Source organism: Arachis hypogaea, chromosome 20 (assembly GCF_003086295.3).
Source record: "Arachis hypogaea cultivar Tifrunner chromosome 20, arahy.Tifrunner.gnm2.J5K5, whole genome shotgun sequence".
Classification (NCBI taxonomy): domain Eukaryota; kingdom Viridiplantae; phylum Streptophyta; class Magnoliopsida; order Fabales; family Fabaceae; genus Arachis; species Arachis hypogaea.
The window spans coordinates 95,859,560-95,876,109 of NC_092055.1; the positions used below are offsets into that span (position 1 = coordinate 95,859,560).

A 16,550-nucleotide genomic window follows, 5' to 3' on the forward strand; every position below is an offset into this window, starting at 1 on the left:
CTTGGGGCTGAAAATAATTTTATTTTAAAATCGACGAAAACGGCGTCGATTTTATTAATTAAAATATCGACAACAATTGCTGTCGATAAATTTTAACGGTCTAGATCGTTTTCTAAAACCAAATAAACGGTATAGATTTAATATATAAAATAGACGCATAGAGTGTCAATTTTTTTTAATTTAAAATCGACAAATGTGCCGTCGATTTTTATCATTAAAAAACACTTACCCCGTCCATTTCCTGCGTCCAGAGAATTTAGAAACACAATTCCCTTTTACCCCAAAATCCCCATTTCAGCACCAACCCGCGTCATTCTCCATTGCCGTCGCCGCTCCGTCACGGTTGCTTCGCCGGCGCTCCTCAACACACACTCTCTCTCAACCATAAACCCTACTCCGACGCCTTACTCAAACCAAGGGTTTTCAGTGAGGTAGAACTCCAGCGAGAGTCAGTTTCCATTCTTTCTTCTTTGTTTAGGGATTATTCATAAGTTATTCGATTCAACATGCATTTGATAAGAATTGAATATTGTCAAGGATGACAGGCAGGAGCACGTAATTTGAAAACCCTTATCGTCGTTGGTTCCGAAGTTCCCTCCGCCATTGTCGCTGGTTCTACTTGCCGTCGCTGCTAGCTCGTGCTTATCCAATGGCATGGTGAGGGTGAGTTACCTGCTCTCCTGCTTGTGTTTGGATTCTTCCCTACTCCCCTGCTCCCCTACTTAGCTAATTAATTTGTTGATTTGGGGTTTCATATTTTAGATAATTAGTTTGTTGATTGGTTTTTAATGGATGATTTAGTAATTAGGTTTTAAATTTAGATTTTTAATTTAGTCTGTTTATTGATTGACAAAACATATGGAGGGAGGGAATTCGTAATGCTGAACTGAACACCCAATAATTGTTGCAGTTATCTCAGTTGTTGATATTTTGCTAAAAATGTGCTAGGAATTTAAGATTTTGACCCAAAAACCAGCATGCACAGTAGTTAGATCCACTAGTAAATACTAAATATTAGTAGGCTAATAGCTCTCTCTTGATTAAGTTTAAGTTTTCAATTTGGTTAGCAAATATTCTTTGATTCTCTCTCTGTATCTATCTGTGTATGTAGGTAGATTTTGTGTTGCTTTTGATGTGCTGTGTTTGAAAAACTTACAACAACAACAACGTTTGTTTAGATTCTGTATTTGCTACAGGGATATAGAGGCTAAGAAACAAAGATAAAGGAGAAAGTCGGGGAGAATATATTCTCATTTGGAATTTACTTACCATTTTAATGATTAAATATTATATATTTAATCATTTTATATCTCCTATATCAAATTCTGTATTTATGATTTGGAAACACCAAACCAAACCAAACACAGCCTAATAATTAATGAAATTATGAAATGCTACTACTCTATAGAGGGTACAGGATTGATGGTGATGCAGTACGACGTGGTTTTCACTTTCTGTCATCTGTGTGGAAAACAAATTAGGATGGGTCAACATAGATGTGTCCTTGTCTTACGAAGTTGTGGTGTTTCGGCTTCAGAAATATTAATATAATACTCTGCTGCACTGCTACACTTCATCATGGGTGTATTTGTTACAATTTATCTAGGCTAATAGCATGAACAACTCAGGTTGTTGAGCTTATTGCCATTAGAAATAGTTAATGATAGAAAACGGGAAATATTTTTATATAGTTTTTTTTAGGTGTCTTGTTACTAGATCCTGCTATTTTATCATTAAATTATTTCTTCTTTATAAACCCTGTTTAGAGTCATAGTCCTTGCCATGAATCAACATTAAATTATTTCTTCTTTATAAACCTGTTCAATAGAAAAGTTGTTCAGTGCTGAAAATTTTATTTCTTTAGTTCCTAGATAGAAACTCTTGAATTTTTGGTAGTCTCAAAAATTTGATGGTTGCCAGTTTTGAAAAGTAAAAAATTTGTTCACCACTGTTGTTGGCATTTTCTTCCTTAATGGCTAGAATTTTGGTTTTTGTTCAAGCTTAAGAATCCCTTCAAGCTGGTTTTTCTTCATGTTGAACATGTGCTCTAATTAGGAATTTCACCGGTTTTCAAAATAATAGATTATCGGTTTTCAAAATTTGGATCCTCATTAAGGTAAAGGAGATGATATATAATAACTCAAGTTATTACTTCACTCAACAACCCCCAAAAGGTAGAAGAAGGGCATATCTAAGAACCAAAGAAATTCTCAGAGAGACTTGAATTGTGATAGCAAGATATATATATATATATATATATATATATATATATATATATATATATATATATATATAGAGAGAGAGAGAGAGAGAGAGAGCTAGTGATGTGGTGTGTGTTGGATTTGATTGGCAGTGAAAAAAGCAAGGAATTATGAATGAAGAGAAAAAGGAAGCAAGTTATGAGAAAGAGTAGGACAAAATAAAAGAAATAATTAAAAGGGTATTTGTGAAAGCTAAATGAGGTAATGAAGAGGTGCTATTGATTACTATTTAAACTATGAGTCTTATATTCTCTCTAATTTTGTAGCCTGTGCCACACTACTCTCATTTGATCTCATCTGCCATTCATATTTAACCATCTATCTGCATCTATCTTTCTTATTAAATGACACATGCAGAGGAGAAATTAATAATAATAATTATACATATTTAATAATTATTTGATGTGATGAAACTCATCTCATCTCATCTCATCATCTTAATAATATGCTCTTTTTTGAAAGCTTAATTTCACTTTCATATTTAATAGTACTATGTGCTAAATATTACTTTGTTTCAACGGTTTGTGTATCTGATAAATATTACATGATTGGAATGCAAGCCTGGAACCACGGAATCTGCGTTGTTTTCTCCTTCTTCACTTGCCTTAATCTTCCCCTTTCTTTTTTTTATTTTCTATTTTTTTTTCAATTATATATTTGGATTGAGTCCTGACTCAATGAAGGTCTCCTAAATACATATGATTATCATTATTAGAGTTTAATTTTGATAATCATCTTACATTGATATTTAATTGTATATGTAATTGATATTTAATTTTGATAATCATCTTCTACAAAACTGACAGAATTTATAACAGAAAGGAATTGAAGAAGAGATTGAGCAACAGATTCCATTTACACTATCACAAGTATTGGTAGAGCTTAAGACTTCCAGAAAAGCTATTCAAGGTTTAACCTTCTACTTTTTTATTTATTTATTATCTCTGTTAAACTATTGAGTTTTAATTTATCTTCATCTTTATTATCTCTGTTAAATTATTATGCATGCTTATCTATACTTATTTATATATGCTTGTTTGTGTAAACCATTCATGGTGAAAGTATAAATTATATTCATGGTAAGACTTTTATTTGTTGTGGTTTCTCGTTGAAAAAAAAATTAAAAAGTGAATATTATCCCTTTGATATGTAGGAAATTAAATTCATTAATAATGGAAAATCAGAACCGAAATTGGATGTATGATAGAACGTATGATCAGAGGCGGGGTCTTAAACCCAGTTATATTAAAGGGGTAAATGAATTTGTGGATGCGTGTACTAGAACTGATAAATTTCTCAGAGGAGGTTTAGTTAGGTGTCCATGTGCCAGATGTCAATGTGGGACGTTTAAACAGTTGATCGACATTAAAATTGATCTATATACTTATGGGTTTAAACCTAATTATTGGGTTTGGACAGAGCATGGAGAAGAGATATCCACAGAGAATCAGATTAGGGTAGAAGAAGATATTGAAAGTAGCTCTGAATTAGGTGGTGTTACATGGGAAGAAAATTTTGATCGTTATCATGAGATGGTTGTTGATGCTTTACAACCTGAGTTTCACATGTACATGCAACCAACAGTGGAGGAACCAAATCGAGATGCTAAGAGATTTTATGACCTCTTAGATTCAGTTAGTAAACCCTTGTGGGAAAATTGTATCCATTCACGATTGTCACTTGCCAATAGGATGCTGAGTATAAAATCAGAGGGAAACCAATCCCAGGAATCTTTTGACCAGTGGGCAACTTTGTTTAGAGAAATGCAAACAACTCCAAATGAAATTCCTGCTAATTACTATGAAGCTAAGAAAATTATTTTCCAACTTGGGTTTAAGGAGGTTAAGATAGATTGTTGTGTCAATGGTTGTATGATATATTACAAAGAGGACAAAGATCTTAGACAATGTAAATTTTGTGGGGAGCAGAGATTTAAGCCTAGGAAGGGAAAAAATAAAAAGGTGCCATATAAAAGAATGCATTATTTGCCATTGATTCCAAGGCTACAAAGGTTGTATGCATCAATGAGTACTGCCCCTCATATGTTGTGGCATCACCAAAATCGTAGAAATGACGACGTGATGACACATCCTTCCCATGGTGAAGCATGGAAATATTTTGATACCAAGCATCCTCATTTTGCAAGCGAACCGCGTAATGTTAGACTTGGACTTTATTCTGATGGGTTTTCTCCTAATGTTCATTTTAGCACACTGTACTCTTGTTGGCCTGTTATAGTTACCCCTTATAACCTTCCACCTCATATTGTCCCCTTATGTTCTATATATTTTGCCTTCTTGCATCTACTTTGGCTTTACATTGTTCATTGCTCCTTATGAATAGCATTCATTGCTCATTATGTATGATATGTTGATATCTTTGTTTTATATTCTTATTTTTTAGCTTAATATTCAATGTCCAATAGAATGATAAAAAAACAAGTTAATGAATACGGGCATGTAGTTAGAGAAAGATAGAAAGGGGGAAAGGGAACTATTTGTTTATTGAGTTTTGTTCATAGAAATGATTAGGCATACCCATTCACATCTGATTAATAGTTCCTAAAACTAAAACTGGACTCTTATTTCTTTGTTGATTTACTAAGCTTTTTTTTTCACTTCTAAATGAGATCAAATGTGGTGTTACCTGTGGGAGTAGGGTTTTAGCTTTTGTATCTTACTATTAAGATTATAAGACTGTATATTAAATTGCTTCAATACATTAAATTCTCCTTAAATTTGATGAAATTACAACAGAGTCCTTTATTTAGTTATGGGATTAAATTAGATGACTTTTGAGAGGGGAAAAAAATAAATCGGTATCCACAATGCAAAATTGCAAATTCAAGTAAATAATGATAATTGGATATATTCAAATAGTGCAGAGTGACATTTGCTATGTTATAATCATAGCAGATAAGCCTTTAACTAACTGATTACTATTTTGAATTTGTGGCTCTTGCTAATAAAACTATTATAGACCCTCTTGCTAATAGAACTTTTCTTCTTCTATCACTAAAATAGAAATGCTTTGACATTATTGATACGGAAGAGGATGATATCTATCAATCTTGGAGGTTTAGGGCTGCCAAGCGCTTACAAGGTATGCTCCATGCCATTCGCAAAAAAGGTGCCCATCCATATTGGATCCCACCAAAAGTTCTTGGTGAATTGATGAGACGTTGGGACACTGATGCCTATAGACAATTACAGGCGAGAAATACAGCTGCCAGGAAATCAACTCGAGGTACTTCCCTTCACACTACAGGAGGCACCACCTTTCCAGAAGCGAGGTTACGCTTGGTAAGTTGTTTATAGACAATCTTTACTATGATATTTGCTGTTCTATGAATGGTGACAGTTGCAAATGTGTGAAAACCGTTGACCGAAATAAGTCAATATTTGTGAAGTTTTGATTGTCTATGTGTGGCTTCTTTTGACTGGTTTCTTAATATACTGCCATTGGAAAGCTTCTAAAGATCAAATATTGAGCCCTTCTTTTGGTTTTGGAGAAGAAAAGTAGCTGGTTGGCCCTACTAGCTATGCAGCGTGTTGATTTTTCCGTACAAAAGTAGCTGGTTCAATTACTCCTTCGTGATATAACATTTGCTGCACTTGTAGTAGTAGTACACTAAATTAATCTTTTTTCCCTTTTTGGAGTTGTTCATATACACATATAATTTGAACATTAACAATATATAAAACCAATCATTAAATCAGAATGATAATAATTTAGAATAAAAGTACGTCCCAAAATAATAGTGTTAATTGGTTGAAACGAAAAAAGAAATGAATTAATTGATATTATAGTGAGAAATTAGAGAAAGAGAAAAAGAATCTAATATATAAACTCTGAAAAGCACGTCCCATAGTTGAGTTGGAAGTGGACTAGGCTTTTAAGATGAGTGTCCCGTGAGCACTAGTTATAGTCATGTTATGTGAATTCAATTGTTTATTTGCTTTCAGCAACATCAATTCTCTGTTGCGTGATGTTTTCTTGATGTCAAATATCAATGAATAATATGCATGTAATTGATGAGTGTGTAGTTGTGAGTAATTGAATAGTGGCATCTATCTACTCATGATTCATATCTATACATATATATTATTCCTAACTACCACCCAGCTACCAACCAACCTTATTAGCCCCATACAAACTGAATAAATCTATATGAATACATCTCATATTTGTTGATAATTTGGTTACATTATGTAGAATCATTCGCTTGGAAGACCATCACGTATGGATGAGTTTTTTGAGCACACTCATACTCGCAAAGAGGATAGGACTCAATGGGTTGATAAACACTCCCGAAAGACAAAGGTAATTTACCTTTATTCATTGTAAATATTTTATTATCTAATTGTTATGCATTATTGATACTTATAGTAGTTTATCAATCATTTTTGCTCATTGTAGGATATATTTCAATAGCGTATGTTTCAGGCTGAGCAAGAGCGGCAGGCTACTATAGAGGCTGGTGTAACTGATCCACCGCCTGTCTCTGAGGAAAGCATATGGATTGAGACAGTGGGTGGAAAACGAAGAGGTAGGGTATATGGCATGGGTGAGGTAAGGGACTCTTCCATAGTGCGACCTCGAGTTGATGGGCCAACCACGACCACCAGCATTGATGTTTTGGATCTTAGAGAACGAATCACAATACTCAATAGAGAAGTTGAACAACATGCTGCTAAATATAGAGAGCTTGAAGACCGCTACCAAAGGGAGAAAAGAGAGTGGCAACAAACTGTTGAATCCTTGCGTGAGGATCTCAACACCAGTAACTCACAGATGGATCAATTTAGTCATCAGTTGAGCAGCTTGACTGAGTATGTGAGAGCCATGGGTCCTAGTAGTTCTGGATAATGTGTTTCCCCACCTCCTCCTTTTACTTTTCCAAGCTCTCAGAAAAGCACAGCCCCAGCCCCAGTCCCAACCCCAGCCCCAGGTAGAAAACTCCGACCTATTCTACAGCGACCAGGACAACCACAGAGTTCTCAAAGGGGGGATGATTCTGACGATTTTGATGACTCAGATGATTATTTAGACGAGTATGAGTAGGTTATTTAATTACTTTGCTTTGAATATTTTGTATTATTAGTGGATTGCCATTTAAACAATATAAGTCTAAGTTTAGTTATTTATCTTGTCTTGAGTCTTTATGTTAGAGGGTTATTTATTATTTTGATAAGTTTGTAAACTCATTATCTAATATTTAGTATAAATTTTATTTTTATATTTAAAAGTTTATTTGTATTAACGGTTTACTATTTTTCAAATAAAAAAATAAAAATTAAAACATATAACTATTAAAATCGACGGCAAAATTGTCGCTTTTAAAAGTTAAAATAGACAAATCTAAGCAATTAAATCGACGGCAACTGTGTCGATTTTATTCAATAAAATATCGACGGCCTTGTCGTCGATTTTATTAAACATATTATAGACAAGAGTGTTGTTGATTTTATTGAGTTAAATATCGACACAAAGGCTGTCGATTTTATTGAATCAATTATCGACAAAGAGGACGTCGATTTTAAATAATAATATCGACGGCAGTGTTGTCGATTTTATTAAGAGTGTAAAATTCTCACACCCATATTACAGACGGAATGGACGTCGATTTTATTATATTATTATCGACGGCCATGAAAGCCGTCAATTTTATTAGCATTTTAAAAAATCGACAAGTTTTATAGCGACCAACTGCCCCGTCTATTTTGCCGTCGAATTTCAATATTATCGACGGCTAAGCCGTCGATTTTTAACGACGTTTCTTGTAGTGATATGGTGGTTGTGTAAAAGGAAATCAGAGAATATTAGTCTACAGATTTCCTTGAGAATAATAGTCTTGTACAAATTCTTTTGGGTAAAATTTGTATTTGCACATCTGTGTTATTCATTCTGAGCCTGATCCTTTGAAAATTTAGTTTTTGAGACAACTTCCATATATGAATAGTAATAATATAACTTCGATTCACATGCAACTAATTTTTTATTTAGCAGCTTTCCATTTGTACAATTGTAGGTGGAATGAGTAGAGTACTTTGATTTGGTGGTTTCTTTATTTAATCTGTTACTCCTATTTATCAAAATAAGACACAAGATGTTGAAATATGAAATAGTAGATGATAACTAGACTATTATCTAGCTTTAAGCATTTTAATGTTGGTATATCAATATTGAACCCAATGATTTTCTTATTCTTTTTGGCAATCCAAAGCCTTTTGTGTTTTCAATTGATTTGATAAATTATTTACATAGGTGAGAATTATTGAAGTCCTTGATGAGAGTTAGATCAAGGAGAATTAGATAAGTAGAATTGTAGAAGTGAAATGAGTCCTAATGGATAGTGCTCTAGCAGTAACATATATATATACTCTTTGAAAATATCATTTTTTTTTCTCTTTTGCATTTATAAATTTGCTTATTTTAGCGTAAATCTTGAATTTGATCCGAAAAATTTTTGAACATTAAGTGATTTTTAAAAGATTATTGGCATTAAATAATTTTTTAACTTATACTATTTTGATGATAATTAAAAATACATAATTTGATACTCTTTTATGATTGAATTGCTGTTCTAAAAATTAAGTATTAAAATGTCAAATGATGATTTGCACTTTATTTTTCTTTTTGTTATTTGATAGTTTAGGATAATTAGACTTTTTTATTTTCTTATTTTGTGTTTTTATAATTTAAGAAAGACTACTTTTCATGTGACTGAGACTAAGTTGTATATACTTCTTGGCTTCTTGCATATTTTGATGTTTGAGTTCTGTTTTGTAAAGCATTAATAATATACACTGAATACAAAGTAATAAATACCTAATAGATGTACACAATTGACTAAAAGAATAATGAGTTGTGCATTTCTTATTTAGTTAGATTTTGTTGGGAAAACTCAACATAGGTTTAAAATAAGAACCTGTCTAACAGCGGAAGCACAAAAAATAATTTTTTCACAACTTATGTGATCAAATAGGCAATATCAAAGATACTCCAGGCAATAAATATAATGGTAGAAATTAAATAATCAGACACCAGAATTTTAACGTAGAAAAACCCTCCAAAAGAGGGACAAAAAACTCACGGAACCTAGTCCAGTAAAATCTTCCACTATTAGAATGGGTATACAAATAGTCTTCCTAGTGATACTAGTGCATCTCAACAATCAACAAAATACATCATCAAAAGTGATGGAATCAACATAATCTTTCCAGAAAGTAGGTATCTCAAATCAGGCAAAAGAGAAGGCAATACAACTAGCAAGTTATATCCTAATATTCATCTCTACACCAGGAATAACATACCAATATTTCATAAGAAATGGAGCAAGTTTACCAATTTAATCGGATCAAAATGAGCTTGTCCTTTTCCCCCAATTTCTTCTTCTCCCGCAATGAAACCACGCAGCTTCTTTTCTTTCATTCAAAATGAATTAGGCTTCACACACTCTCTCTCTCTCTCTCTCTTTCTCTCTCTCTCTCTCTCTCTCTCTCTCTCTCTCTCTCTCTCTCCTTCCCTCCTATTTTGTTTCAAAATGAGGGCTTCAAAATCTCACACTCTCTCTCCTTACCGTGGCTTATTAGCCACTCTTCTTTCTTTCTTTATTTATTTTTTGTTTTAAAATTGTGGGCCCCACTTAGTTGGGGACCCACCAACAAATCTCTCCCTCACCAACTCAAGTGGTGATAGGCTGCTCCACCAAGCCTGCCTTCTCTTTGCAGGAATTAAACTTTACTGCAGGTAAACTCTTAGTCATCATGTCTGAACCATTATCATCAGTGTGGATCTTCTCAAGTGCATATGACTTCATCTCAAGTGCTTGACGTATCCAATGATACCTCACTTCTATGTGCTTCGATTTGGAATGAAACGTCGGATTCTTGCTAAGATGGATAGCACTCTGACTATCACAAAATAACACAAACTTCTCTTGATTGATGCCTAACTCTTGTAGAAATTTCTTTATCCGTAGGAGTTCCTTAGAAGTTTCAACAACAGCAATGTATTCTGCCTCTGTAGTAGACAAAGCAACACATTTCTGAAGTCAAGATTGCCACGACACAGCTCCCCTTGCAAAATTATCATATAACCAGAAGTAGACTTTCTTGAATCAAGATCCCCAGCCATATCTGCATCTGTGTAACCATCCAACACAGGTTGGCCACTCTCAAAACATAAACAAACTCTAGAAGTACCATAAGGTATCTGAGAATCCATTTTACTGCTTGCCAGTGTTCCTTGCCAGGATTAGAGAGAAACCGACTAACAACTCCAACAGCATGAGCAATATCTGGCCTAGTGTAAACCATAGCATACATCAAACTGCCAACTGCAGATGCATATGGAATCTTCTTTATTTCTGCTTTCTCTTTCTCACTTGTAGGGCATTACTGTGAACTCAGCTTGAAATGACTAGCAAGTGGAGTACTAACAGGTTTGGAATTACTCATGCTAAACCTCTCTAAAACCTTCTTAATATACTTCTGCTGCGACAACCACAATTTTCCATTCTTCCTGTCACGAGTGATACTCATGCCAAGGATTTTCTTTGCAGGACCCAAATCCTTCATAGCAAAGGATCTGTTCATGTCTTTCTTAAGACTTTCAATCTTCTTAGTGTCATGACCAACAATCAACATGTCATCAACATAAAGAAAGAGAATTATAAAATCACCATCAGAGAATTTCTTAACATACATATAATGATCAGAAGAAGTCTTACTATACCCATGACCTTCCAGGAAGGAATTAAACTTCGTGTACCACTGCCTTGGCACTTGCTTCCGCCCATATAAGCTCTTCTTCAACTTGCATACAAGATGCTCCTTTCCTTTAACCTCAAAACCCTCTGGTTGCTCCATATAAATTTCTTTTTCAATGTCACTGTGAAGTAATGCAGTCTTCACATCAAGCTTCTCAACCTCTAAATTCAAGCTAGCCGCCAATCCAAGCACAACTCAAATAGAGGATATCTTGACAACTGGAGAGAAAATCTCCTCAAAATCAATACCTTTCTTTTGCTCAAAGCCTTTCACAACCAATCGAGCTTTGTACCTTGGTCGTGAGACATTTTCATCTGCTTTCAACTTGAACACCCATTTATTCTTGAATGCTCTCTTACCCTTCGGCAACTTCACTAATTCAAAAGTAAGATTCTCATGCAAGGATTTCATTTCTTCTTGCATGGCCTTCAACCAATCTTCCTTATGCTCATCAGACATAGCTTCCTGGTAGCTCTCTGGCTCCCCAGTCTCAGTGTTCATCACATACTCATGAGGAGAGTATTTCTGAGAAGGATGGTGCTCTCTAGTAGATCTTCTCAATTCAGGCTCAACTAGTGGTTCAGGTGGAACTTCTACATCTGGCACCTCAGGATGAGGTGTAGGTTCATCATGTAAATCATCACCATCATTATCAACTTGTACATCTCCCCCATCAATAGGAGGTCTAGTGGAAGAACTAGGTTCATCATCAGTAGAATGTCTAATAGTTATTGGCTTATCTATCTTTTCAAGATCTTCAATAGTTTGGTCTTCAAGAAAAATCACATCTCGGCTTCTAATTATTTTCTTGCTCACCGGATCCTATAATTTGTAACCAAAGTCTTCGTGACCAAAACCCATGAAGATACACTACTTTGACTTCCCATCAAGTTTATTCCTTTCATCTCATGGAATGTGAATAAAATCCCTGCAGCCAAACACTCGCAAATGACTATAGGAGACATCTTTCCCTCTCTAAACTTTCTCAGGAACATCACCATTTAGTGGAACGGAAGGAGAAAGGTTGATCAAATCTACTGCAGTCCTCATCACTTCACCCCAAAAGGATTTAGGCAACTTTGCATGAGAGAGCATACACCTGACTCTATCATTGATAGTGCGATTTATTCTCTCTGCAACTCCATTATGTTGAGGAGTCTTAGGAACCGTCTTCTCAAGTTTAATCCCATGTCCTTTACAATACTTTTCAAACGGACCCCTGTATTCACCACTGATGAATCCACACTTTATGATATTTATTTGCTCTAATTTGGTGGATTTCATCAACTTTTCTTGCATTTATCCATTGAAATAGCATAGTTTCATCATTTCTCCCTAAATTGTGCTTGAAAGTGAAAACATGCTTTTTAAGCTTTATAATTGCTAAATTTTATTCAATTTAATTCCATTTTATGCCTTGATGTGTTTGTTGAGTAATTTTAGGCTTACAAGGCAAGTATGGATTGAAGAAGTGGAAGGAAAGCATGCAAAATGGGAGAATTCAAGAAATGAAGGATTTGTAAAGCTGCCAGTCCTGACCTATCTGTACTAGATTGGTCATAACTTGAGCTACAGAGGTCCAAATGAAGCGGTTCCAGTGGCATTGGAAAGCGAACGTCTGGGGCTTCAAAATGATATACAATTTGCTATGGTGGACATAAGTTTAAGTGTGCGTACGCACACAATTTGTGCGTATGCACAAGTCAGAAAATAGCAAGTGTGCGTATGCACACACCTGTGCGTACGCACACGAATTGGCACGTGAGCTCATTAATTACAAATCGTTGGGGCGATTTTTGGGCCCCAAAACCCAATCCAACTCATTTCTAAAGCTATTTCAAGCCAACTTAAAGAAGGATAAAGGGGGCAATTAGGTTTAGGTTTTCTATGTTTTTGCTTTAGTTCTCTAGAGAGAGAAGCTCCCCCCTCTCTCTAGAATTAGGGTTTTTAACTTAGTTTCTTTGAGTTAAACCCCAAATTAGTCTCTGAGATTCACAAAATACACCGATTTAGTCCCTGACTTTCGAATTGCACTAATTAAGTCCTCCAGATTGGAAAAAAATGCATCAACCTAGTCCTCCTCATATTTTCCAGTCATATTCCTTGCCGGTGGGAGTGACATGGTGAATGAGTGCCACGCTGGAGTGTCTAACAATTGGTTGATGTGGCAAATGAAAGTTTATGACCCAATTTAGTCCCTGATCCCTTTTTAAACCCTAACTCAGAAGTAGCGCATCACTTCTTCGTCTTCTTCATCTTCTTCTTCTCCTTCTTCTTCCTTGCTCATTCTCGTACCCATTTGGGGTTTAACTCAATTTTCTTCTTAGCGTTGTCTCCGGCACCAGACACACCTTAACACCGCCATTTTCGTCAGAAGCGAAAAAAGAAAGAAAAGCCATAAAATTTGAAGAACTAGTGCTACTCTTTCTACTTTTTCCTCTTTGATTCTCTATCTTCTGCAAAATTCAACAACTATTACTCTTTTTTTCCCATAGAATCATTTTCTGCATTCCCCAATTTTGTTCCTAAAAATAAGATTAGGTTTAAGTTTTTGTTGCTCAATATTGAGGTCGTGGTGATCGTGGTTCCATTTCTGAGGTCAACTAGGGATACATTGTCCATGAAAACCGTTCTGACAACTCCAATCGCCAGAAACAGGAGGTCCGAGCGTCTCAAGAAGAAGACGCCGCCGCCGTCTTCAGCTGCTCCGGCACCAGCGAGAGGGAGTTCCGATCTGAAGAAGGTCGAGAAGTCTGCCTCGGTAGTGCCGACTCCTTTGAGGATATCTGAGAGGCTTTCCTCTTCTGGTTCTCCTTCCAAAGGCTCCAATTCGAAGAGCTTCAGGTCTTGTTCTACAGAGGAGAAATGGAAGTGTGTGAAGTGGTTGAGAGCTCAAGAAGAAGAAGAATAGATGGAGGAAGGTAGTGAGAAAGAGGAATGTGCAGGAAGCGATTCTAAGGTTAACAAGAAGAGATTGCATGCGCGTGTATATCAGGCTTCATTAAAATCTAAAGGAGGTAAATGCAAAGTAACTTCCTGTGTAGTATTAATTCTTAATTAATCATCTAATTTTGAGCTATCAATTAAGGAAATTTCAATATAATTTCTGGAATGGGTTATGAGTGTCACATTTAGTAACGTTTTGGATGATTTAGGGAATAAATTGATGCTAATTTGCATATGTTAGACGAGTGAAATTGTTGCCAGAAAATCATTATAGGATTAAAGTGATGAGTGATGGTTGCTTTCTGTTGTGTATCATCACGGCCTTATATGGTATGATTGAAATAAGCCATCTATATTATTACAGTGATTTAAGGATACCTTAACGGATAAATATTGGCCTCTCTTGTATTGTATTGTATTGTATGGTACGAGAATGAGGGTTTAAAAAAGAAGAAGAAGAAGAAGAAGAAGAAGAAGAAGAAGAAGAAGAAGAAGAAGAAGAAGAAGAAGAAGAAGAAAGGGTTTAAAAAGGAATCAGGGACTAAATTGGGTCATAAACTTTCATTTGCCATATCAACCAACTGTTAGATACTCCAGTGTGGCACTCATTCGCCACGTCACTCCCGCCGACAAGGAATATGACCGGAAAATATGAGGGGGACCACGTTGATGCATTTTTTCCAATCTAGAGGACTTAATTAGTGCAACTGGGAAGTCAGGGACTAAATCGGTGCATTTTGTGAATCTCAGGGACCACTTTGGGGTTTAACTCAGTTTCTTTTTAATTTCAGCACTTTAATTCTTGTTTTAGTGTAGTTTCATTTATGTTTCTATGCTCTATTGTCTTTATCTTCTTCATCTCTTTTGTTATTTTCTCTTTTATGTCAATTTTCATATTATGAACACTCTTGTTATTTTAATTCTAATTAATACAAATTTATGTTTTCATCTCATTTATTGCTTCCTTTAATTGTTATTATTATTTTCTTACTTTGGTAGTTTTAGAATTTATTTTATTGTAATTTAATATTATTTTATTCTCATGCACACCAAGTGTTTGATAAAATATTTGGCTTAGTTTTTACTTAGTTTTTCTACACTCTTGGCTTGGAATTGATGACTTTGGTAATCCTTGAGCTATTGATGTCCATTCTTGTTTGATAGATTAGAGTAGTTAGTTGATTTGGTCTCCATTGACTCTATGTGACTCCTAGTGTTGACATAGGACTTATGGATTGAAATTAACTATGCCTATTTGACTTATCTTCGATGTAAGGTTGACTAAGTAGGATTAACTCTTCATAATCATCATGTGTTTGTGGTCAATGGCTTGGATAGGTAACCTTAGCTCTCAATTACTTGCCAAGATGTTTTCTTACATTTGAAGTTTCCTTTCCTTGCATTTAATTGCTTTGACTTTTATTGCTTTGATGTTTAAATTCTTGCATGTTTAGTTTCTACACTCTTGGTTGAGAAATTGGATGTTTGGGTGGAATTGAGTTGTGGATGTCCATCCCGCATAGTGTGAAAATGGCTAATTGGTTTGGTTTCCATTGACGCTAGTCTTTCACTAAGTAATTAGTGAGTTGACTAGGACTTATGGATTGAGATCAATTATGCCCTTTTGACTAATTCTCAAGGAGGATTGACTAATTTGGATTGATTTCACACAATTGCTATGTTTGTGGTCCATAACTAGGATAAGAATCCTAAATTCTCCAATTCTTGCCAAGAGTTGCCATTTTCATTCCTTGCATGTTTATTTGCTCTCTTGCTATTTACATCTCTTGCTCTCTTGCTTTCATTCCCAATTCTCCATGTTCTCTCATAGCCAATAATTATACATTTCATTGCAACTCCTAGGGAAGACGACTCGAGGTTTAATTACTCTCGGTTTATATTTGGTTTGAATTGTGATAATATTTGATTGATGATCAATTGTTGGGTTTGGACTATACTTGCAACGTTAATCCTATTTTTAGTGTGAAAATCCAAACCTATGCTTTTGGTCATTATCAAATTTGGCGTCATTTCCGGGGACTTGCAATGGTGTATGTTGTTGGCTATTGTACATATGTGAATATTGTGAATAGCTTATTTTTGGTTGATTGTACATATGTTGCTTGCTCATTTTAGACATTGTGAATATGTTAATATGTGAATATGTGAATAGTTTGTTTTAGATTTGGTGCTTATTTTTGCTAGTTTTAGGAGTTTATTTTACTTGTTCTTATTATCTTTTGTTTTTATTTCCTTTTTTTTTCTCCTATGAATTCTCACCCATTGCATTGCGAATTTTGTTGCTATTATGTTATAGGAATTGGGAATTTCAAATATTTGTCACCTAGATGGAATGGAAATAATTAACTTGAAGATGTGTGTGCACAAGCTTTGGAATCTCAAAAGTCATGGAAAATGCAAACATGGGTGGAAATTCAAAGAGGAATGGAAACTCAAGCATTGTTAGAGCTTCTCAATAAGTCCAACTTAAGGACTCTAAATAGAAGTACTAGGTGGGAGACACCCCACCATAGTAAAACTTTTCAAATTTCCTCTTTTATTGTATTCT

General features: G+C 34.9%; 2 protein-coding genes across 8 annotated transcripts; both read left to right on the forward strand.

The window, feature by feature from the left end:
* The first annotated feature begins 210 nt into the window (after positions 1-210).
* Positions 211-7,509, forward strand: LOC112784561 (uncharacterized). Of its 7 annotated transcripts, none has more exons than XM_025827816.2 (7): positions 238-431; positions 538-663; positions 3,068-3,170; positions 5,285-5,363; positions 5,474-5,563; positions 6,477-6,584; positions 6,696-7,509. In XM_025827816.2, exons 4-7 carry the CDS (start codon positions 5,316-5,318, stop codon positions 7,128-7,130), a joined length of 681 nt encoding a protein of 226 aa, XP_025683601.1. In that variant the 5' UTR covers positions 238-431; positions 538-663; positions 3,068-3,170; positions 5,285-5,315; the 3' UTR covers positions 7,131-7,509. The 7 variants fall into 7 exon arrangements, with proteins under 7 accessions (XP_025683595.1, XP_025683596.1, XP_025683601.1 ...); XM_072230000.1 differs by having other exon boundaries at positions 3,080-3,170; XM_025827810.2 differs by having other exon boundaries at positions 211-431; positions 5,285-5,563.
* LOC140183118 (uncharacterized) lies at positions 3,434-4,600 on the forward strand. Its single transcript, XM_072231132.1, has one exon. It carries the CDS (start codon positions 3,434-3,436, stop codon positions 4,598-4,600), a length of 1,167 nt encoding a protein of 388 aa, XP_072087233.1.
* Positions 7,510-16,550: the final 9,041 nt, after the last annotated feature.

Bases quoted from the DNA above. Each gene is read 5' to 3' on its own strand.
- LOC140183118 (XM_072231132.1), top strand. From the start codon at position 3,434: ATGGAAAATCAGAACCGAAATTGGATGTATGATAGAACGTATGATCAG.
- LOC112784561 (XM_025827810.2), top strand. From the start codon at position 5,366: ATGCTCCATGCCATTCGCAAAAAAGGTGCCCATCCATATTGGATCCCA. The intron at 5,564-6,476 runs GTAAGTTGTTTA...TACATTATGTAG, and splicing joins CAGAAGCGAGGTTACGCTTG to AATCATTCGCTTGGAAGACC. The intron at 6,585-6,695 runs GTAATTTACCTT...ATATTTCAATAG, and splicing joins AACACTCCCGAAAGACAAAG to CGTATGTTTCAGGCTGAGCA.